This window comes from Eublepharis macularius, chromosome 4 (assembly GCF_028583425.1).
Source record: "Eublepharis macularius isolate TG4126 chromosome 4, MPM_Emac_v1.0, whole genome shotgun sequence".
NCBI lineage: Eukaryota > Metazoa > Chordata > Lepidosauria > Squamata > Eublepharidae > Eublepharis > Eublepharis macularius.
Window position 1 is genome coordinate 65,334,550 of NC_072793.1, and position 24,671 is coordinate 65,359,220.

Genomic DNA, 24,671 nt, shown 5'->3' on the forward strand with positions numbered 1-24,671 from the left:
CATGTCCCCCCTCCCCCGTCTTGTCTTGGAGGCTTCTAGCAATTACAGCATACTTTGCTTCCAAGTATCCTTGGCATGCACATTTCCCCCAAATCCTTTGGTCTTCCTCAAGCAGCAGCCATTTCCCACCATATATACATTGTCAAGTTATGGCCTTTCCACTTAAATGACCTAGAATATTTACCCCATCTTCTTGTAGAATAAGCCACTCCAAATAAACCCTAGTTATACGAACTATTCTAGTCCCCCTTAAGCCTTAACTTTCACATTTGGACTGCTACAATGAATTCAACATGCAGCATTTACATCCCACTTTTCTACCCAATGAAACTGAAATTGGTTTAAATCTCTCTTCTTTTTTTCCTCACAAGAACTCTGTGAGGTAGGTTAAGCTGAGAGCTTGTGATTGGCTCAAGGTCACCCAGCAAGCTTTGATGGCAGAGCAGGGAATCAAACCTGGGTTACCCAGATCCTTATCTATCACTCTAGCCACTACACTTTACTGATACTGATTTGCCTATTGTCTTGTAGGATCCATTCAAAAGTGTTTTTTGCCTTTTAAAGACCAAAACAATCTGGGGTTTGGTTACTCATGTGAGCTGTCCTGTATGCTCAGATCACCTAATGAGCCCCTGTTCCGAGTGCCACTTCAGCAGAAGCTAGGCTTCTTGTTATGAGGAGCACGGCTTTTTTAGTAGTTGTAAAACTCCTCAAAACTCCTTGTAGGCTGGGTGGGTAGGTTTACATCTCTTCATCGTTTTAAGTTTTTATCATGTCTCTAAATATATATGTTCCCTAAGATGTTTGAAGGATGACGATTATAGCTGCTGGACTGCTATTGCCAAAAAGGACTTTTATAACCTGTCAAAAATGGGCCAATGAATAGAAGTGAGAAACTGTCAGTTAAGAATGTCATAACTATTAACTGCTTCCATTCTCAAGCTGTAATAGTGTGGTTTACTATACAGATGGATCTCCATAGCCAGTTTCCAAAGACTACTATAAATTTGGGCAGAGATATTCCCCTCTTCATCAGCCAGAAGCAGTGTATTACATTGTTTTACACTTTCAGAACCTAAAGCAGTCCATATACATTTTAATAAAATAACAACAGAACAAGTATGCCAATCTGAGAAATAAAAAAATATAATGAATTAAAAATATAATAAACATTCCTTTTAGAGGGGGTATCTCAAAGTCTGGTGTTAAATGTTCAAATAGTGAAATGTTCAGAAAACAAAAGAAATTACAGCTGCAACACACATACTTTGGCTATTTTTTCAATATACTGCTTAAAAAGATCTTCCCTTTGTGAAGAGCTATCCACAGCTTTATAGCGAGGGTCAGTCTCTACTTTGTCCTTCACTTTGCTCCAACGAGACTGACTGTCCAAGTGGTGATTAGACAACAGTTCAAAGAAGTCCATTTTGATCTATATTTTAAAGAAAAGACAAAGGGGGAGAAGGGAACAAATGAAGAAAGATTGATTGCTTGTGACTTTATTTAAAAATGCAGAAGCTGACTTACCGTGACAACAAAAATTATTTTCACTACATTCAAAATTAAGTTTTCCAGAAGACTACTAAATTTTAGATTTTAGTATCTCTAACCCATACCATTTTGGATGAAAAGTTTATGAATGTATTACAGTAGAATTAGTATGCAAAAATATTCAAAAAGCACACTGAATAGTTCATCAAATGACTGCGTAGTCATTAACTGAGTGTGCTTTAGTTTTAGGCCTTCATCCAAAGAGGATTTCTACACATGCACAACAGAACTTCTTCAACAGGTAGGGTTTCTTTGAAAAACTGTACTATTCTATACTTCCTAGTTGAAAAGTGGTTCATGTTATGCATACTTGTAACTGGTCTAGCAAAAGCCATACAGAACACCCAGACTGCACTCACAGGTGCCAGTCCACCTGCTCACCTTTCAGAATGAGCTCTATGTATGCAAGCTGGGGAATATTTACTTGAGTGTCAGCCATATATGTGCAAGTTTTCCTCATTAAAGGGGGTGGGGGAGGGAGAGGGGACAGCACATTTCCTTGTTCACATCCTCCACTGCTTAAACTGAAAGCTTGTGTGAATTAGTATACGAATCATACATGTGTAGATTAAATTTATGGATTCTAGTCATTATGAAGGTTGCTCTTTCATGGGAGCAGGGCTTGGTAAATTGTTCCCTTAAACTGGATTTCGAGCACCAATTCATGAAATTTCTAAATTAAGGAATACATTATCAAAATTTATTAAGTTGAAATTCCAAGAGCACCACCAGTAGCAACTAGTACCATAGAAAGAATGCCACAATTAAATTTAAGTGAGAAGTTGTCCAAATGTGTTTATCTAATTGAAGTTAAAAATAAAATCAAGTATAAAACAGAAGTAACATTTGCAACTAACATAGTTTTGTCATAATTCTTTTAAAAGACAGAAAATATCAGAATTATGACAAAGCTTCACAACACTTCTATGACTCAGCTGAGGTGTAGCAGAATTCAATCTATACTGAACTGTTTCATGAAACAATGCCTCCTCTTCTCCTGTATGAATGAATGCAAAAAAAAAAAAACCCTGCATAAAGCCCATCCCCATCCCAGGCTCATTTCCTTTGGAACTTACATGGATGTTTTCTAGTGTACATATGGTGAAGCTCAAGTACAGACAGTGCTGTTTGTGAGAATCAATTCCTCATGCACTTTGGCAATTTCAACCACACAACTGCAAAAGCACTTTTTAAAAGGTTATGAAGGGGAGACTAAACTGCTGCAATCACATGTAGAATTGCTTCACACAAATGGCTTACCACACAACAGTGTGATCATGTCCACAGTAGGCTTTTGACTCACAGAAACAAACCTCTCACTAAGCCCAGTCTCGCTAAATGGCTAGGGCCTGCCCGTGAAGCTAAGCATATAGCCTACAGAGCACCACCAAACTCTCAGAACAGATAGTATGACCACAGCTAATTTAACTACATTAACATACTTGTAAACTTGACCAGTTCATATTGTTAATATCCTCCCTGCAAAACACAGATTATTCAAGCAGAGTGGTGTCACTGGCAACTCCTAGCCTTAAGACAATATAGGAAAGCAAATTCTAGTGGCTTACGTATGCTGCTTAACACATATATGCCTTAGCAGCTATAGGATGATCCAGTTCCCTTCAAATAATAACTATGGACAGAATCAAGTAAAGAATAATGCTAATCTGTAATTTCCCTCAACTATGTTATTTAGTTCTTGACAAAGTATTTAGATATGCAAGAACAATTATAACTTTGATTAGTCTGAAGGCAGTATCAGGTAATGGCCTCTCACTGTTATGTACAGCAATTCTGTTCAATAATGGTGGCACGCAAGTTTACCATGGTAGTTCTTTAAGAATATGCATAGTAGCCTTGAACTCATTTTTAATCATATGTTATTTCAAAGCTAAATTTAACATAACATGCAAGTAGTATGGAAATATGAAGCTTTCTAAGCCATACATTTGAAAATTGTTCTAGAAGGAAAGCTAAGATCTCAGCCATTTTCTCAAAAAACTTTAAAGTAAGGGTAACTGTACACACACACCAAATAGGTTAAATGCTTTTCTACTCTCATTTTACATTGTTTGCTAAGCTTATTAATCAATCTTCCGCCCAAGATACTGCTGAAGTTCATCTGGAACATTACAATCATGAAGCAGCTCTACCAGCAATGGTATCTGATATTCATACAGCATGCAATCCTGTCTCTATAGAAACCAGCAGCTGTCATCCTCATTCTAGCTTGAAAGCCAGCATGAACTCACCACCTAGAGTTGCTGCCTCTGCCAAAAGGGAACAACCAATGTTTCAGTTAAAGGCAACTCTTCCACTAGCCAGTTCAGCAAGTGAAGTCAATCAAGTCAGCTAACTAATATTCTATTGTACTAGGGCTGAATGAACATATAGAATTTCTAGTAGCAGTAAGGAAAATTTTTTTGAAAGGCACAGATTTTTAAAATAAAGAATACAGACAACTTTTAAAAAGTCTGTGGACTTTAAATATCTTTACTTACTTATCATAACTACAGTCTTTTTAAAAGGGCAGTTGGGTAATACTCTCTCCTGACTTTAACCTTTCTTTTAAAATGAACTGAGCAACTCCTGGGGGAAAAACAAACACCAAACTCCTGCAAATTGTGAGGAGTTGTTTAGTAAGTACACAATGACACTAGCCTGAGCTTCATTCAGCTTACTCAGGGCTCAAAACAGACATTGGGTAGGACTATTACCTAAACATCCCATGTTTGAAAGACTCTCCTTCCTGCCTTCCCCTAAGCATGTGGTTATATGAAAGAAGCCTAATATGAACTGTGTACCTTACACCTTCCTCTTCAGCCCCCAAATATGATTATATCTCTAAGTCCTAAGGGACCTTAACTTTTTTCTTCTTTTAATTCCATGAATCAGTGAACCACTGAATTGGAAAATGTCAGCATAATGGGGCAATGTTTTAAAAACCCTTACTTTAAAGGTTTGTGGGGATATGACGTAACTTTTAATTCAAAACTCTTTTCTGGAAAACAGGCTGAGAAAGCTTCACTTCACTCAGTAACCACTTTTTATCTTTTAGATTTTTACACAGAAACACAGCAAAGGCAAATATGGCTGAAAATACTTTGCGTAATTAGGAGGATTTCCCCCTCTTTTTTGCAGTTTACACATTCTGGGCACAACTCTCATCACTTCACAAGGAAAAAAACTGAAAAAATGTAAAGTACCGGAACTGCGGGAGGCTAAAGTCACCACACAGAGATACCAATTCTTTCCTCACTAGGGAATCCCATAATAGTTTGCGTGTCAGTGATTGACAGCTGTCAGACTGAACTGATTGACAGGCCGCACAGCACAAAACTGTAAAATCTATCCACTTGTTACAAAACAGAATACATAAAATGGTTACAAGAGGCTTTGGGGAAAAAAGAAATAATTAGTTTCAAATGCAAAGATAAATACAATTTACACAAATTGTTGCTTGATGTAACTCATGCAAACTATTTACTTCTTAATTATTCTCTTTGATTATAGCTTAGATGCAACACCACCATCTCAACCATGACAACAGATTTAAAAGTAGTTAAAGTAAGTATTCTGGGTTACATGCTTTTTGCCTCTAGAAAGCTAATCATTCTGGTATAATAGACTCCTGAAGGTGGTCTAAAGCAAGCCACCTTCTTTTAGCCTCAGTCCCTTGTCTACAATATGGGAATAACAATACTAACATAACTCACAGGGCTGTCAATACATGTGAAACCCTCTGATCACTCAAAAAGTGTTATATAAATGTTAAATAGTATTGTTAAACAAAACATGAACTGTGAAGAACCTTGAAAAGATACTTAAACATTACAAGCAAAATACCTGAGAATATTTTATTTTTGTAAATATTAACAAGTTCACATTTCAACTGTGAAGCTTTCCTTTTCCTATATGGCAGAAGGATTTTACACAAAATCTATACTCCTCTCTTACTAAAAGTAACTTACATTAGTTTCACTTCATACTCTATGAAAGGAAACAAAAATACCAGAAATGATTAGGTTTCAGAGAGAAATCTTCCTTCATTCACATAGCATACTAGGACATAGAATAAAGTAGCTGCATATTTTGATGCTAACATTGTTGAAGACACTTCATAGCATCCATCTTCCCCAGTACTGTGCATTTTTGGTCTCTTGTACTGACAGTGCAGACACATGACATTTGGAATTCATTAATCTTTAATAGTCGACCTTTAATTCTGATCAGCAATCATACTAAAATACATTTACTGGAAGATTAAAACACACACACATCCACATACACGCCACTGAAGTGTTAGCATTTAGAGTAAAGCAACTGTTTGAAATTTGCCTACAAAGACTTCTCATATCTTACTGGCACCACTGAGAGAACAGGCATATAATGACCTGGCTGGAGTTTTCCAGCCAGACAAGGCACTTCCTTTGAAACCCTAGGATTTTGAAAGCTAGCTTAGAAAAAGAATATTATATGAAAAATGATTCCATACACATAGTATTTTCTAGAATAATATACACATTCTGAGTTTTAATTTTCTTTTTGATATAAAAATGTGGGGAATACTTCAATCAGGAAAAATTGAGAGTTGATAAAAGTAATTGGGGGAGAGGAATCTGGGAACAGTAGCAATGGCCTTCTCCCACCCCTTCATTCATGCTACTTTCACACTCATGGAATAAAAATGAAATCTTACCTTCTCTCCTCGCGTCTTCGAATCTTCTTTTTCCTTCTTTCTTGCTGCTGTGATAAATTCATTAAACAAGGCCTCTCGGTCTTTCATTTTTTCAATTGCTTTGAACCTTGAGTCTTTAGCATGCTTGGCTGCAAATTCACTAAAAGTAGTTCTGTAACAAAATGGCAAGTGTACTGATTTGGTGGAGCTTTCTTAGCTGGAACATCATTCAGCAGCACTGCATAATGTTTTTCTTCTGTTGGAACATATGCCCTAAACATCAACGCACCTGTATCCTTATAACACAGATAGGTGCCCAAGAAACAGGTGCCCATTTTTTTAAAAAAAGTGTTATACATTTTTTTTTCATTTTTAAAAAAGTGTTTACATGTAATGCAGTTCTTCCATCAGTTTATTCTTTCAGTTGTTCCATTACTGGCCTGTCCTGTTCAATCATGGTTACACAACGCAAAGCTATCTTCATTCAACTATGTCTGAAATGAAACTAACGACATAAAAATCCAGATTCTTTTAAATATTGTATGCAGCACTTTCCATTCTTCCTTCCTGCAGCATTTATCGTTACAATACTCTCACCTCCAGGGCCAGATTCCAAATCTCAGATGTGCAGTAGATATAGTACTGCCACTTACCTCGAAAAAAAAAACACTACTGTGCTTTTTCCAAGATCTGATGCTAATCTGGCCCCAAGATTACGTGAGACATTATAATCCTACGAATCTTTTCATCACAGCATGGAAATAATTAGACTTGGAAAAATCCCGCCTACTGTTGCTGTAGGGTAAATTAAAACAAGAGAAGAATTTGGTAGCTTATTCAATTGACTGGAAGTGAATGTTAATCTATACTAAAGAAAGTGAGCTGCAAAAGCAAGAGCCCGGACACAAATTCTTGAGCATATAAAACACAAGGAGCGCAAATGTCCTTAAGGGCATCAGTACTGCAGATAAAAACATTAAAACCAGAAGATGAAGGTAATAACAAGACATTCAGGTCCCTTTGGGGCTACCTTCCTTTCCTCTTACTTGCTACTGACTAAATCTGAACAACATAAGTACAATAGAAATAATTATTTCTGTGTCCTTTGGACCGCAAAGGATGGTCAGAAATATTTTAACACTAAGCCAGCAAAATAGTTTGACAGGAAGCAATTATTTCCAAGATCAGTATTATATCTACTCCAAATTTTATTCTGCCCCATTGACCAAGTAACACAAAGAGATAGCTGTTTGCAGAACTGAGTAAATCTGAGCATAGTAGCATAACAGTATTCTCATACATTTCACTTTATTTAGCTGAAACAATTATACTGAACTGAAACAAATAAACTATTAACTAGAACAAATGAACTATCCAATCTGGTTTAGGTTAAAAAAGGAGCAAACCCTTAAAAGGCTTTTCCCATGGTTAGCTATGAAATGGCTTGTACCTATGTACCCTTGAGTGTTATAGCTGGGGCCTGTATGTATCTGTAGTTTGCAAAAATGGGGCTACTCTCTTTAAAATACTCTTCAGAATCACAAACAACTCTGGAATTATAGCCAACATCACCAACTGGCAATGAACTGTTTCTCAGACGTGAAAAAACAAGTTCTCTATGCTACCGTATCATAGACAACCAAGGTTAGTGCTTTTAACAACCAATCAGGAGAGAGGAAGCTCAAGACTTGGCAGTGAATAATTAGAGCTAGTGAATCCTTTCTGCAGATCACATGCAACTATTTGAATTATTTCACATCCTGAAATGAATTAGAGTTTGAGCTAAACAGCAGTAAACTTGCAATTTTGGACTTTAAGCAAATCAAAGCAAAAGAACCAAGGAATGCAGATCAGGAAAGCATATACTCTAGCACCGCATCATTTGAAAAAGAAATATTCTTACCTCGGATTAATCTTTGCTTCTTCCATCATTTTCTTGAAATCTTCCTTAGCCTGCATTATTTTGTTTTTCTTTTCTTTACGTTCTTCTTCTGCTCTGGTTTTCACATACTGGTCAAATACCTAAAGAAGTACCGAACAACATGCTGTACGAAATGCCCACATGGAGGGCCACCATCAGAAAACAAAAGGGCGCAGCAAAACTGAAATGTAGTGTGTTCTTTTTTAACTCATAAGGACACTAAGGCATTATTTCATTACAGACTGCAATATATTTCTATTTTATACATACTCTAACTGCACAATACTGCAAAAATGGAAATTTTACCACAAGTTTATAATCAGGATTACCTGCTTTTCAGTTGTATAATACAGCTCATTTTTATTTATTCAAGGAATTAGGAGATTATGAAGAGATTACAAGGTGTGCTGCTCATTACCATGGGGCCTCAGAGCAGAGGTCACTGTCTTTTTTATGGGGAGGCTTCAACTACATGGGGTTATGAACATCTGATAAAATATGGCAAATATGCACAGAATGAGATTTCAATTTTAAATGAAATGAACGAGAAGATACCTGCAACAAAATGCTGTGCAGTTTCTTACTCCTCATGCACCCCTTAAATTCAGTTCTATATCAATGTGAATATGTTATTGAGAAACCAGTTAATTAATCCTTTCTCATTGCTTTAGATCTCTGTACCTCTTCAGCCCACTCTCTAAATATTTTTCCTTCTATCCCTTTCTTCCTCCCTTGCTTTCCCTTTCTCCTCCCTTTAATTCTGTCTCTTCCTTCCACCTGCACATGGTCATTTACCATTCTCACTGCATCTCCTTATTCTGCCCACTGCTCACCCATCACCATCATATTTCTTTCCCCACTCCCATGAGAGTTTGGACATCTTAGCAACCTCAGCAGATGGCAACGCGTGCTGCTCAAGTTCACAAGCTCAACGGAGAGGTTGCTTGCTTGTTCTTTTACCTAGTGACCTACCAATGAGCTGAAGGAGTATGCTGACACATGCACCTGATAGAGAGATCAGTTTTCTTGAAGTCTGCCAGTGCAGACTGGACTAACCCCTTTGGTAGGGGGCCACTAAAAGAACGAGGTGGTATCAAGGGAAAATCATATTTTTCTGTATACCTTTGACCTTCATGACTGGCTCTGCTGCACTAATTTTGTTATCTGCGTGGGGGCAAGGACATCACTGTTAAATATAATGATGCTAACTATCCCAACATTTGACTCTTTACTGGATATTCCTAGTATTAGTATTTTGGTATAAGTATTTTAGTATGAGGATAGTTGTTCCTGCCAATGTATAAAGCTATAGTGACATGTATATTTGAATGTGAAACTTTAACTTCCCCCCCAAAACACTGATTTCTGTCTTGAGAACACAAGTGGATGCTCCTCCACCTTCTTATGTTGTAAGCGTCGATTATCTGAAATTCCCAGATATTAGAATTCCCACTGTCCCAAGAAACCTGTAACTTTCATGACTTCCTGTAATACTAATATTAATTTTTATTTATAAATACCAATTACATATACAAATATAATTGCCACAGTGAAAAAGTACCTGTTTTCTTTCTTTAGGGTTAAGAAGCAAGTACCGGGGATCAAAAACTATCTTGTGTAGTTCCTTCTCCCAAGTAGAAAAAGCAGAAACCTTTTAAAAAAGGAACAAAAAGTGCTGATTTTCCTAGCAATTAAATTCACCCAAAGACATGCAAGTTGTGCACTTTTTCTTGAAATCAACAGGACATCTGTTAAAAAGGAGCCATAACTGAAACCCTTACAGCAGTTTCATCACTAATAGATGATGAGCTGCAGGAGGTCAGCATGGCAAATTTCCACACTAATTGGTTCAGAAAACGTCTACATAATTACATAGAACACACAACTAATTACTCATTAAAATAACCACTACTGTGTGACATTTAAAAATTGCTACATCAAAAGACAGCTTTGAAGTTCTGCATTATGATTTCCTATGCCTCCATAGCTAGTTTTCTGAACCTTCTCTATTTCTCACTCAGGTGAACAAGAGTTTTGCTCAGGAATAAACTTTTGGCCACTACTCAAAAGAAAACAAACCTTGAGAACAACAAATTTAACTGTAAATGTCATGGAAATTATGCTGAAGAACTTCACCACTGGCTAAGAAGTCTACCATCCCCCATACTCAGAAGAAATTTTTGAACTCAAATTTAAGCTCACTTACAGTTCTTAATCACTTCCTCCATACCTTCAGGAATGGAAAAAGCAGCTGCTTAGGAACTGCACTACTGGTATACTGTAGAGAAAACCATTGTTGGCTTTATTTTACGTTAAAATGCAAGTGCTAAGTCCAATGACTCTTGGATGGCATAATTGCCACAGGAAAAAAATTATGAAGGAGCAATCAAATTCTTTAAACTTGAAAATGTAGTTCAAGGGGATTATGAAACTTGGAGCTGAAGGTTATAAGTGGAAACTGCAGGTTGTACATAGAGATGTCCAAATGAATACCTACCAAAAATTAAAGCGAGACATCTCTCATCCCCTAATTATTCCCCACGATCCCACAATGTGAACATCAATAGTTGAGCTGGGGAATGTTTCTGGCTGACTATTTATTTACTTCATGTCCACCTCATTTTTATCTCCAATGGGGACTCAAACTGGCTTACAGCATTTTCCTCTTCTCCATATTACATATTTATTATTTTATAGAATGTCTGTAGCAGTTCCACAGTACAATGGACTTAGAACCGTGTAATCAAGTGTACCAGGGCCTGGAAGTTCCTTAACACACCATGCATACAGGCTCGGACTGTATAAAGAAAAAAACCCTTAAATTCTAACAATTGTGTGCTGGTATTACTTGTCAGATGGAGACAGATGGTATATAATTTAGCAATTATGCTTTTCATTATTCAGTTTCAAGATTTCAGTGTCCTTATATCACAAAACACAACGTTTGTCCAAGTCTTATTTAATGGTCACCAGAACAGGAAAATAATTGTTCAATGTTCTCATTAATATAGGAATATTTCCTGACCCCTCTCTCTAGAAGCATGTCCTTGAACTGTTTCATTCGAGCCTCCAAAGGAACTATGGCCCTCTCTCGAGCAGCCTTAATTTCAGCTTCCATGGCAGCCTCTTTCTCTGAATCAATGTCTTTGTTATCCTCTTTCCTACAAAAATAAAGACATACAGCATTTCACAAAGAATCACTACTACAATTGAGAAATTTCATTTTCAGTCACTCAATGGATACAAGTTCAGGGTGAATTCAGGGTGAGAAGAGCAGAACCACCACACTATCTGGGAAAAAACATTCAACAAGCTCTTCATGCTTTTGCAGGTTGAAAATGATCAATCCAGTTCCATGGAAATGTAATCATACTGTGATGACAAAAGTCATTACACTGTGTGAAAAGCTAGCTCTGCATATTCACATAGACATTTCTAAGGCCCATGCAAACTTAAAAACTTAATCTGGCTTTAGGGTATGGAGATGAACCACAAAATCATGCAGAATCATTAAATATGAGCGGTGCAAACTCTAGTGCTAAAAAATTCAAGGAACGTTGCTAAATTCACTTTAGAAATCTTGATTAAATCTCAGAAGTTAATCTGTTAAGCGAAAGAGTAAGTGTAACAATAAAGTAAAATCAAGATGGGTAGCCATGTTAATCTGTCTGTAGCAGTAGAAAAGAGCAAGAGTCCAGTAGCACTTAGAAGACTAACAAAATCTGTGGTACGGTATGAGCTTCAGGTATTTGAGGAAGTGAGCTGTGACTCATGAAAGCTCATATCCTACCACAAATTTTGTCTTATAGGTGCTACTGGACTCTTGCTCTTTTCTACAATAAAGCAGGTAAAAACAAGGGACACACAGAAGTTCTACCCATTTCTAATTCAAAAAGATAATTATCAAGTCAGTCTAGGTGTGCACAGCTGTATTCATATTATAGCCACAGAACAGCAGTGACAGGGTTCCTTTCAATTTACATGGTAACTGACCAAATATGTTTTGAGATCTTTCAAAACAGTAATAGTGTCTTGGGATTATATGAAATGAGTGAAGGAGAGTAACAAAACCAAAATCAAATTTTAAAAAGGAAGCATTGTCCTAATTTGTCGGAAACACACTCTCGTGCAAAGTAATTTGAAAGAAGGCCTGCCTTTGTTTGCTGCTACCAAAATGTATTTTGCTCACAGAAACAGGTTGAGTGGCTTACTGTACCTCCACAGAACACAATAAGTGTGCAGTTATACTAATACAACACTATTTAAAAGCTACTAGGCTATTCCATGTGGCAGTACAAAAGATAGATCTTTATCTATAAGTTGTATTTCACTTTGAAATTTACATCCCCACAAAAGGTTAGTAAAAGATAATTAGAAATTTCATAGGAAGTCTTAATGATTAGTTATACTAGGAGACAGAATCTAATATAAATGAATGTCATCTATTAATTTTAGGTAAACTTACTTTCGTTTCTTTGCTTTTATAGGTTCATCATCATTGGTTTCTTCTAGCATTTCATGTTCTTCTTTTACTGTAACAGAGATTTCTGTTAGTAAACTTGTAAGATCATTCAATCAAACTTCATCATTTATGCCTGCTTGTTGCCTGCATAGTTCTGAGGAACGTACCTCATGTTATATTTGAAAGACAGAGAGGTACCCTATGGAGATACATCAGCATCTCAACATCAAAGAGAGCACAGTATTTAATCAATCAATAATACATGCCTTCAATTAATATTTCGATAAAAGATGCATTAAGTCTACAATGGTTTCACGAACCTATTACGTTACCCTCCAAGACACAGGATTAATTCAGATGGAATACCAAACCATAGGAGTCATTCTGTGGGATTATATTCCCTTCTTAATTCCTGAGCACATGGGTTACTAGCTTTTGCTAACTATAGCTGATTACACCACTTGAACTCACAAGTTATGGTTGGTATTACTCTCCAAACTATGTCACAGACATCCACTCCCCACCTCACTTTCTGCCACCTTCCAGACTCAGGTAGACCAAGAGAGTCCAGTGTACGCTCTCCTTGAGCCACAACCCTCCCAGCTATGGTAAATCCCTTCCCCCATCCCCTTAGGATTGGAACTCGCGTTTCCAGTAGCTATCACTACTATAAGGGCTCTCCAACCAATGGCTTATTAACTTGGTTTGCAAAGATACATGCACAGTAAGCAAAAAAGGATATTAGAAGAGGGAATCTGTGCATGAGAGGGCAGGATGTTTGGCATGATGTCTGAATCACACTATACTTTTATGAACTTTGTATGTGAACTTCTATGAAAGAAGAAAGTGCATCTTGATTGTGCACTTAGAACATGAGAACTTGCTCATGTTTAATTTTGTTCATTATCACTAAATATATGCTGGTCTTCAAAAAGCTCTACAGAAGTATCAGATTTTATTTTATGCTTATTCTTCCAATTTGTTGTAGCACAGTGGTTAAGTGGTTAGGCTGCAGGCTCTAGAAAACTGTTGTTGGTCATTTTTTTAAATTTTTCATGAAACGTAACAATCGGTCATCAGCACTGAAAGATTTAATTGTATACAATGTTTTTTGTAAAGATTTTGACGGAATTGGGAAGTAGGGGTGTGCACTTCAGGTTTCCGATTCGGAAAAAATGCCCAAATCAGACCCCATCTGTAAAGATTTGGAACAGCCGAATCAAAGCTTACCAAAGTGATTCGAAGCTTACCGAAGCCAGCTGGAAAGGGGGAGAGCTTAACGGGTAGAAGGCTCTCCGTGCCATTCGTGAACGGCGCACAGAGTCTTCTACCCTTTAAGCTCTTCCCCTGTGCCTCCAGACAGCTGGAAAGGGGGAGAGCTTAAACGGTAGAAGGCTCTCAGCACTGTTCGCAAACAGCGCACGGAGCCTTATCCTTTAAGCTTTCCCCCCCTCCCTCCAGCCATCAGTGAACGAGGTGGAGGAGGCCCTTCCTACCCCTCAAATGGCAGGTTGTGGGGTTTGTGGTGTTTAAAGGACACTGCCACTTGCAAGTGGCAGGAAAGGGCCCTTTAAACTATCAGCTGTCTGCCAGCTGATAGTTTAAAAGGACCTTTAAAGGGCCAGGTAAGTGGGTTGGAGGGGATGGGGGGGGGGGGCTAAGCGGGAGGGTGAGGTGTGTGTGTGTGTGTGTGGGGGGGGTGTTCTGGGAGAAAATCCAGCCTCCTGAATCATTCTGTAATGCTCCGAATCTTTACGGAGCATTCCAAAATGATTCAAATACCTGAATCCGAAGCGGCAAGTATTTCCGAATGTTTTTCCTGGAAACCCGAATATTTTCGGAGTGCACACCCCTATTGGGAAGTAACTTGCCATGCTCTGGTCCCTGGACAATAGAGCTTACTCCGAGGAAACTGCCTTCAGGATTGCAGCCAGGCTTCTTTAGGGAGGGGAGAACAAGCTCCACAGGATCCAGCAGGGACCCCTCACAGGCAAGCATGGACAGGTGTCCAGCACCACCAGGGCTTCTGCCTTCTCCTCAGCGACCCTCAGGTGAGGCACGGGAAGAAGTGCTTAAGCTGTTGATTCGGCAAGCCCCCTCCCGGCAATGCACCTGCAAGAAGATTAATTTGTATTCTGCTCTTCTTCCCCTCAGAGTCTGCTTGCTCTGGTTTGCTGGCTGCTGCAAAGCACCTGCTTGCTGCTGTGAAGGTGCCAGTGTATTGAAGGCTTGAGCACTTCTTCTGGTGGCAAGTAGGCACTTTGCATGCGCTTGGAAGGCAAAGCAGTAGGGTGCTGAGGGGAGATGCAGAGAGAAGTGCTTAAGCCATCGATTCAACGGGCCCCCTCCTGGCAGCAAGCAGGCACTTTGCAGTGGCCTGGAGGCCAGAGTGGAAGGGCAGTGAGGGGAGGCATGGGGAGGAGGGTGCTTAGGCTGTTGCTTCAGCAGTCCCCCTCCTGGCAGTAAGCAGATGCTTCACAGTGGCCTCGAGGCCAGAGTTGTTGACAATGCGCCTGCACGAGAATAAAAAATTTGTTGCCAATTTAGCTTGCCTTTTATATGGTCAATTAATGTTCTGCCTTTTTCCAAATAATAATTTAATTTACTAGAATTGTGCACCAAATAAATACTTTAACCAATCAATGATTGTTTTATTTGAACTAAACATTGAACTAGACAAGTTACCTACTCCATAAACTAATATTTTAGTCAGTGTAATTAAAAGAGTATGTCTACAGATATTTAAGCCTAAACATGTAAAAACTCTAAATTCTATGGATGTTCAAGAGATTATATGTAAATGCATGACAATATATTCCCCTACACTGAAAGCACTAGAATAAAAGGAGACACATTCCTCAACTTAAAATTCACTTTTTTTGGAGCCTTGCCACCTGAAACTATACCTAGAACATGCTCTCTCTCTCCATGCCTGAAATTTATTTTCAGTTTCAGAAATTCTAATCTCTAAGCCTTCAGGTTCACCAAACTCCAAGTTCAACTACTAATCATAATAACTAATAGCAACCATAAAGTGTCATCACAAAACCCTAGAATTAACATTCAAACTCAGCTGAGGCAAAGGCATCCACAGTCTACAATACTGCACAAAGACAGAGGTTTAAACCAATATAGCTGCCAGCCTGGTAGAATGGGTAGTGATTCCTGAAGGTGCTGGTTGGTGCTGGATATCTGGAACTTGTATACCAAGAAGATGCAGGCTTTGATCCATCTATTTATGGTTGACTTAGATACCTTCTTTCCAATGCTACCAGGAAGGAAGGAAATGAACAAGGAGGCTGAATGTTGGATAATCTCTGTACTCTTGAAATAGGCACAGTACTCTTCTGATGTCAAGTTTGTACCAGCCATGTTCCTTATGGTGACTGGGATAAGGACAGAAGAGTTTACCTTCAGTATGAAGGGTCCATGTGTAGGGTCACAAAGCCCATATGGAAAAAGTAAAGTTTCTCTCTTAACTGGAAGGGCAGGAATTCTGGAGACAACTTGGTGGAAAGGCAATCTTGAAGGATAATATCTAGAGGTGGGCTTGAATCACAATACGAAGCAAAAAACCCGCACGAACCAGGGCGATTCGTGGTTTGTGAAAAGAGTTTGTGAGACCACATTTTCCATGAACTCCATACCTTTTTTTGCCCGGTTCGTGCGAGTCGTCAATGGTTTGTAAAGCCAGACAGGCTGGCGCCACTGATCATGTGTGAAACTGACAGCCTCATTCTCCTGCCGCCCGGGTGGCAGGCGAACAGACTCTGTGCTGAGTTCAGCCGATGGGCTGAAGCCAGTGCGGGGTGAGTGAAGCTGACAGCCCCATTCTCCAGCCGCAGGGGCGGCAGGAGAACAGGGCTGTCAGTTTCACAGACCCCGCGCTGGGTTCAGCTGATGAGCTGAAGCCGGTGCAGGGTGAGTGAAGCTAACAGTCCCTTTCTCCTCCCGCCAAGTAGCAGTAGAACAGGGCTGTCAGCTTGCCAGCGGTGCAGGGAACCGCCTTCCCTTCAAACTCGCTCCCTTTCCAGCTGGCTGGAGGAAGGGGGGGGCGAGTTTGAAGGGAAGAAGCCCTGTTCTCCTGCCACTGCGAGCAGCAGAAGGGGGCTGTCTGTTTCAAACACCCAGCACCAGCTTCAGCTAGTCATCAGATATTTTCCTTTGTGGTCCTAGTGGCTGTGCAAATTACCATATGGACCCTTGGCTACAAGCGGAACTAGAAGGCTGAACATGAACCCTGATGAGCAGTTAAATCAATGCCTGATCTTCCCTACTTACAAAGGACAAAGGTGACCTAGTCACAAAGGATGCTAAACAAAGGTCTGGAAGCCTAGTGTGAAGTCCACCCGAGTGTGTAGTTGCCAATGTGGTGTAACAGTTAAGAGTGCTGAACTACAACTGGGGAGATCAAGGTTCAACTCTCTAATCACTATGAACACTGGGTGAACCTTGGCCTGTGTCTCTTTCAGCCAAACCTACCTCATACTGTGATAAAATAAACAACCATATAAATAATCCTGAGCTCCTTGAAGGAGGAGATAAAAATGAAATAAATAAAACCTCACCAGCCTGTTCCCATAAACCCATAAGACCTTTAATCACTAGGGTTTACCCACCATCTTCAAAGTTAAAAAAAAAAATTATCCAGAATCCAACAATACAGAGGACATAGCTCCTTGTGACCAGAAAAGCAAAGAGTGCATGTCCCCAAAAGCCCGAGTTCAATTCTATTATCCAGTCTCCACCAGATTCTTTCTTCAAGGACCCTGTATCCTACTGGACAGGGAAGAGAACACCATTGGAGCCACTAAGAGACAATAAGTGGGGAGAACTACATTTCCAACAATTGTACAAATTTCATATTATTGAAATGTGTTTGCTCTACCTTAAAGAGCAGAACTATGTAGTTAAATTTTTGGGTCTGAGTCGCTAGATTTATAATATTTACTCTCAGTACCATTTGTAATATGCCCCTTGCTTCAAAATGAATACAAAACTGGAACCTGTGAAAAAACACATTCAAATTACACATCAATATTGAAGGGGAAATTGATATAACTGAGATTTAGTTCTTACTTGTTTTTTTCCCTTCATCCATTCCTTTTTTGTGAGGAGGCTCCTGAATAATTTTGTCCACATCTGCTCTTCCTATTAGGTCATCTGGTCGGTCCCACATAGACAGACGAGTGGTAGGGTTATAAAAGAAAACTCGCTCATCACCAGTCCATACCACACACCTATGGAAAAGCCATAAATCTGTTTATCTGTATTCTATAAGATTTTGTTCAAAAGCCAAAGTCATGAGCAGACAATTTTATACATACCTTTAGTCATAAGCCACAGGTCTTTTTCTGTTAATCTCCTACGTTATGTGCACTTAAACTTCATTGAAATAAGTGGTATCATCCAACTCTGTGTTGGACTGATGCCCCTATGTTTTAGGAACAGAAAGCAATCCTTTGAATTGTGGCCACTGTCTTTAGGTCCATCACTGCAGGCACATAAACTAAGCAGAACAACTTCATATCATGATTTAGAGAATGATTTTAGTCTACAAATCCAATAAAAAATTACCAAGATGAGTCAAAATCATTGTTGATAGAAGTGCAAGGGGAAAAAAAACATCAATTCCAAGGAGGAATGGGAACTAGGAAAAGCTTCCCTTTGCAGGCATGCTTCTGAACCTAAGAAGACATGGGCTCACTGCAGTATAGATGGTTGCAAGCAAGTGCATATTGCTCAAGATCAAAGTCCTAGTTCTGTTCCTTTAGATCACCTGATTAATGCCTTTGAGGTCTCCCATCATTATTTCCTTTGCTAGACTAATCTCTCTCTGCCATTATTTCATGCTTTACTCTTAACAGGTCTGTGGCATTCAGTAATGAGAGCTCAAGCCAATTCATTACATACACCAGTAACAGGAGCTGGAGATAAGAACCTTACTGTAGGCAGCTAACCTCCCCACAGTTTCCCAGTGAAATTAGTAGACCTGACCCAAGATAACTCACAACATTTCCACGATCTTAACAGAGGCTTCCTCTGAATTCCTCTACTGGCCTTTCCAGCCCAAATATTTTGTTATACTTCTACAAAAACCAGTTAAGAGGTCTGAACTAAAACTGCACTTTAGAAAAAGAGGAGCAATTCAAACTCAGGATGTTAGCGAAATGATTCCCACATCTAGTTCCTCAATTTTTACTACTACTTTTCCTAAGAAATTTGATAGAATGCTCAAAAATAAGTAAGACAGAAAGCTCAGCTAAAGGCATTAATAAACAGATTAGACAAAGTTCCTGCCTTTATAATAGACTCTTGTCCTAACTAAATGCAATCTTGTGCAAAAACTATACAGAGAGAATTGAGGCATCAACTTGTATGGTGCAACTTACTGCTCAGTCATGGGAATGAAAATTAGGGGTGTGCAGTTCAGTATTTTGATTAAAAATCCAAATTTTGGCTGATTCAGTAAAATCCAGGTATTCTGAATCAAAGATCAGGAATCCCAAATTTGTATTGAATTTTCAGGAAAAAATCAGTAAAATGCAGCCATTGTTTTCTATGGGAAAAACACTTTGGGAGCTATTTGATAGGATAGAGGGGTCATTTTTCAACCAAACTTCACCAAATTTGGAGGGAACCTACTTCTGACTGTCCTCTAAAGACCCCCCATGTTTCATAAAGATTGAACTCTGGGGAGTTATTTTATGTGCTCCCCCCAAAGAAGAGCCAAGAGAGGGAAGGGACCACACCACATCAGAGAATCACATCCATTCCACCCAAACCAAACTGAAGCTAGGGACACTGTTGCAATTTAGCCCAACAGAATCAGTGTCATTCCCAGTAGCCAAGCACTGGGTTCACAGGTAGCTGAGAAACACCACAGAACAGTACCCAACTCAAAGCACTTTTTATGTTGGGCTAAGCTGCAACAGTGTCCCTTGCTTCAGTTTGGTTTGAATGGAATGGATGTGATTCTCTGATGTGATGCTGGTCCCCTTGCTTCACTTTGGTTCTGAGGGGACTCATTTTGTGCTTCAGTTTGCGTTTGTTGGGCTAAGCTGCAAGGGGCACCTTTTGGGAGAGAGTATAAAATTGGCCCCCAGGGTATAATTTTCATGAAACTTGGGGAATCTTTAGAGGACAATTAAGAGTAGGTTCCCTCCAAATCTGTTGGTTTAATTGAAAAATTACTCTCCCCAGCCCACCAACTCCCATAGAAAGCAATGGTCGAATTGTTCAGAAATACCCAAACCGATTTAGATTATCAATTCAAAATTTGGGGAATTCCATTTTTTTTCCAGATTTGGTTAAAAAAAAATTCATTTACCTAATTGGGGGTGGGGTGGGGGTGCACACCCCTAATGAAGATGCTAAATCCAGCTCAGAATCTAGTTATGCTTTTTGGTACACTAAGCTGATATGCCAGCTGCAGTTTTGCTTTCCAAAGCATGACTTTGGCCTCAGTGATCCATGCTCTGATCTCATCCAGATTAGAATACTGTAATGTGTTTTATGTGGGCCTACTTATGAAAACTGTCTGGAAACTTCAAATAGTTCATTACAACTGAGATCACATCACTCTTGTGTTTCCAGGCACAATTCAAAGTGCTACTGCTTACTTTTAAAGCCCAAATCAAATTGGGACTGTGGCCTTCTGTACTGTTCAATACATCCTGTACTGTACTGTACTGTCCTCCTTTCAAGCCCAGATTGCCAACTAGTCACATGGTGGTACCTTGGCTTTGAAATCCAAAATGCCTACGCTGTTTGCATCTAGGTGCCATGCTAAAACATTTCAGGATTGAATAGGGGGTGGCTGGTCAACTTCAAGCTACCCTAAATGAGGCAAATTATTTAGATCCTTTCCAATCCGGATTCAGCCTTTTGAGGTACTGCAAGGTTTCATCTTATCCTCTATGCTCTTTAGCATCTACATGAAACCACTGGGTGAAGTCATCTTGTGAGCAGTCCTTCTAGCCTCCGCCGTTTTAATAGCGGCTTATGATATAAAACCATAAGCCGTCGAATCTAATGCACTTCAAGCTGCATTAGCAAGCCACCCGGCTGAGCAAAGCATTGCTGGATCCCGCTTGGGCAAGTAAAACATGAATGGAATGTGAGTACATGCTGAATGACTGGGCGTGATTAGTTCCTGCCCTCCCAAGCTGTGGACATGCTATCTTTGACAAGAAAGGCACTCTTGAATCATCTTCCCGTGAACATTCCAATCTCCCCTCTTCCCACTGATTAGATCCTGCCCAGCAATCCAGGGCCATCAATCAGCTCTGATAAGTTTAAAACTTTCCCTGGGAACATTTAATCAAAATTCTAAATTCATCAGCGAGCTCCAGGAACATTTAATTAACTGCTGTTTCTTTATAAAACACCAAGAGCAACCAATCTAAATCTTTTGTCACACCCTGGCAGCACCAATCAAGATACTCAAACCTTCTGTCTGTCCTAAGAGACAACCAGCTGAAGTCACTCTCCAGCCTCAGATCCATTCAGCCCTAAAAGAATCCTGGCTCTGCCCCAATCAGATCGAGCAGTATGGTGGGCACCTACTTGAATCTTAGCAGTGCTCCCTCAGATCCTTCTGAGCCTTCCTCCCCGGCCGAAGATGCTGGACGCTCAAAGTCCTCTTCCTCCGTGGACTACTTCTCTGATGGTAACTATCTCCCAAATCACACACTCTATTCCAACCTCTGGCTAATTTCCTAGGACGCTGATGTGTTTGTGTAAACCATTTATTTGCCTCTTGTGTGTGTGTTTTCTCCTTTAAATAAAAACTACTCTTTATTTCGAAGAATACCGGTCTTGTCAGTTTCCTTGGGGAGATGACCCCATAAAAATTGGTGGTGGATTTCACTTGTTGCCCCTCTTGCATAGCTTTTTCCTTGCTGCTAATTCCACCTTCTCGCAAGGAGACCAATTCCGGTAACAATCTGGGGATTTGGGCTGGGTTGTTATCAGTATGTGGCTGACACTCAGCTCTATCTCATGTTTTCAAGCTGATCCCAGGACGGCTGCAGAAACCCTGAACCAGTGCTTGGAGGCAGTTTTCAACTGGATGAAGAGGGAATTGGTCCTAGAGATCAGAATGTTTGACTTGGGATTCAAGATGTCAGTAATTCTAGACGGGATTACTCTCCCTTTGAGGGACCAAGTCATATTCTGAGGGTGTTCTTGAACCCAGGCCTACTGCTGTATAACAAGGTGGCAAGTTATGGCCCAGAGTGCCTTTTACCAGCTTCAACTTTTTTAAAAAAATTATAGTAACGTATCTAACTCTGAATCTGGCTCCCAGATGAGGATTCATAAATTTGCATGATGGGACCAGAGCCAAACAAAGATGATTAAAAAAAAATTTTTTTTTTAATCGGGGAAGTCAAAATCCTCCCAAAATGGAAAATGCCACCTGAAATCAAACAAAATTCCATGAGATCGCAGTTGGCATTGAGGGGTTACCTAGCAACTCCAGTAAGGTGGGATGTTTTGGGCCTTGAAAGGCACAAGAAGCTGTGACTGGGAGGGCAGAAAGAAGTTAAATCTACAAGTATGGACCTGTAATATTCAAAGGAGAAGAAAATCCCCCTCCTCACAGCATTCTGTTCCCTTTCCTCATGTCTTTTAGCTCCACTTTCTCACTTCTACTAATTCCATTTCTCTACCCACCGCTGCCACTTTTTATTCCCTTCCACCTACTACTTTTGCTTCCTCAGTATTCTACAGCTGTGAATACAACAGATTAAACAAGTCACATTCACTAGTTAACTAAACTTTTCTGCTTAACTTCCAAATACTCTGTATCCCCAAGAATTACCAAAAGGCTGCTTTCCCTTTATTGTTATGAAAGATGCTATATTAACTTGCTGCTATAAATACAATTAATTAAAATACTTATTGTAGGACTATTAAATCAAAAGTTACTGTTAGATTAGCAATAAGGAACAGGAAAATATTTACCATATTGGCATGCATGTGAGATACAACAATCCCAAAGTAAATTAATTAAAAGTATTATTCCTAATACACTATTGTATCAGTTTGAGAAAAACAGCTACATACCATGGGGTACCAGGAATGGGTGTAGTAGCCACTGGTTTTGCTTTCTGAGCTGCCTTTTCTTCTTCAGTCATTTCCTCCTCTTTTGGCTCCTGGTAGGAAACAGAAGGCTACAGAAATCAGTACTACTTTATAACCAAGTCTTGAATTTATTTTAAATTAATAACGGAAAAGTGGCACGATCAATAACAAAATGATTCTCCACATTAAAATAATAACCACCTTTTGGAAAATCAAATCCAAGAGATCGCTTATGTACACTGCATATATAAAACAATTTCATAAATTAAGATGTTTAATTACACTAACATTTAATAAATGAACATACCCTTGAAAGAAATAAAGTTTGTGTTAAAACCTAAGTAACATTAATTTGGTTAAAGTATTACAGACACCTTGCTATTTTCTATACCCTGCCATTCACTATGGCAAAAACAGTACATTATTACTTTAGTTTTTTATGTTGACAACTAAACATAGCTGACAAGTTTTCAGTAGCAAAGACATAGCATCCACAGTAAAGACATTAATCTCCCCACCAACCCCAATCCAAATAGTATATGTAAAGTTGTTTTTTTAAAAAAGTCTGTGAAATGAAAGCCTACTTCCAAGCAGCCCCTAAAATAAGAGAATGATCTATTTACTATTAGTCTACTATTTGCCTTGTTAATCAGTTGCCAGGCAATATTCTATTTGTAACAAGAAGGCACAGAGTTTCCCCACATTCTCCTCCATTGCTGCAGCTTCCGTCAAACCTCACTCTCCAACAATCACTCCCGGGGTTGCAGGATCAACACAGTGGATTGTCAGACTGGAGCAAGGAGGAACAGATAGGGGGATGAAATTGCTGTGTGTGCAGAAAAGGAAGAAGGGGTGAATTTAATTCCTTTTCCACACTTCACCTCAGCCCCATCCACACACCTGTTCCTTCTCCCAGGTCCTGCAACCCCAGGACTGATCCATTCAGCAGTCTGGAAGAACTGTAGCCATGAAGAAGAACATAGGAGAACTACCTCCCTTTATGCATACACAGAAGTAGTACACTGCCTAATATCTTTTTGTCCGTATTCTGACAACTGCTGTGAGTGTATGACAGAAGATAAATAAGTTACATGCATGCAAGTTTCATTTTATTTCAAGATGATCTAAGTTTAAACTTCTCTCTGTCTAAATGTATTTCATCCATCAGAGTACTCAACACTAACTTTACCTGCAGTAGTATTAGGTCTTTTACCTCCTTTATAAGTTCTTTGATAGGTTCTACTTTAGGTTCTTCCTCTTCTGTCTCCATAGGCAAAGGGTCCTCAGCAGGTTCCTTAATGCTTTCTTTCATTTTCTCTTCTACTTTTTCTACAAAATTATATTTTTTAAAACTTACTATTTTCTCTCTGTACAGAAAATATCTTCATTAATTTATCAGCACAACTTTTTAGAACAGTAAGTACATTTTAATTCCAGTGTTTCCATTTTTGTCAGTGTCAACTACGGCAACTATACATATCATACTCCAGAGTTCTACCTGAACCTAGTTGGGGAACTGAAGGAGATGCTTATCAGATAATTATAGGTATACAGTTTTCAAGGTTTAACAGGCCAGTATAAATGAAAAGCAACTTGAAGCGAACCATTTCATAAGGAGTTCCTTTCTGCCATTTTCAAAATCATCACCTCATGTTAAGCCTAACCTACCTCACAAAGTTATCAGAAAGATAAACAAGCAGCAAGTGGAAAACAGGAAAGAGTAGGATACCTTAAAAAGGTAACAAACTAGTAAGATGACAATACTTAGGATGTGGGAAGAGAAGTCAAACCCAAATTACGTAGGAGTTGCTTGCCTGAGAAGGAAGATAAAAATAACAGAAGTGTTGGAAGGGGAGATGGTTGGGTGGAAAGATTAGGAGTTCCAGCTTCGTCTTTTGTTTGAAATGTTGGCAAAATATTCAAAAAGAAATGTTGGACAGATGGAAATATGAAATTAAACAGTGACTGAA

The 24,671-nt window shown here is 39.2% G+C and overlaps 1 protein-coding gene across 7 annotated transcripts in view; it reads right to left on the reverse strand.

Moving 5' to 3' along the window:
- Positions 1-24,671, reverse strand: part of TCERG1 (transcription elongation regulator 1) — a 65,647-nt gene that overhangs the window by 14,103 nt on the left and 26,873 nt on the right. For 4 of the 7 annotated variants that reach the window (XM_054975873.1, XM_054975877.1, XM_054975875.1 and 1 more), the window contains 9 exons: positions 23,891-24,030; positions 22,684-22,772; positions 17,692-17,852; positions 12,616-12,682; positions 11,176-11,311; positions 9,712-9,801; positions 8,133-8,251; positions 6,251-6,401; positions 1,268-1,432 (listed from right to left, as the gene is read on the reverse strand). In XM_054975873.1, coding sequence (XP_054831848.1) covers positions 1,268-1,432; positions 6,251-6,401; positions 8,133-8,251; positions 9,712-9,801; positions 11,176-11,311; positions 12,616-12,682; positions 17,692-17,852; positions 22,684-22,772; positions 23,891-24,030 — 1,118 coding nt within the window. The remainder of the gene's footprint in view (positions 1-1,267; positions 1,433-6,250; positions 6,402-8,132; positions 8,252-9,711; positions 9,802-11,175; positions 11,312-12,615; positions 12,683-17,691; positions 17,853-22,683; positions 22,773-23,890; positions 24,031-24,671) is intronic. The other 3 variants (XM_054975874.1, XM_054975879.1, XM_054975878.1) reach the window with 1 other exon arrangement.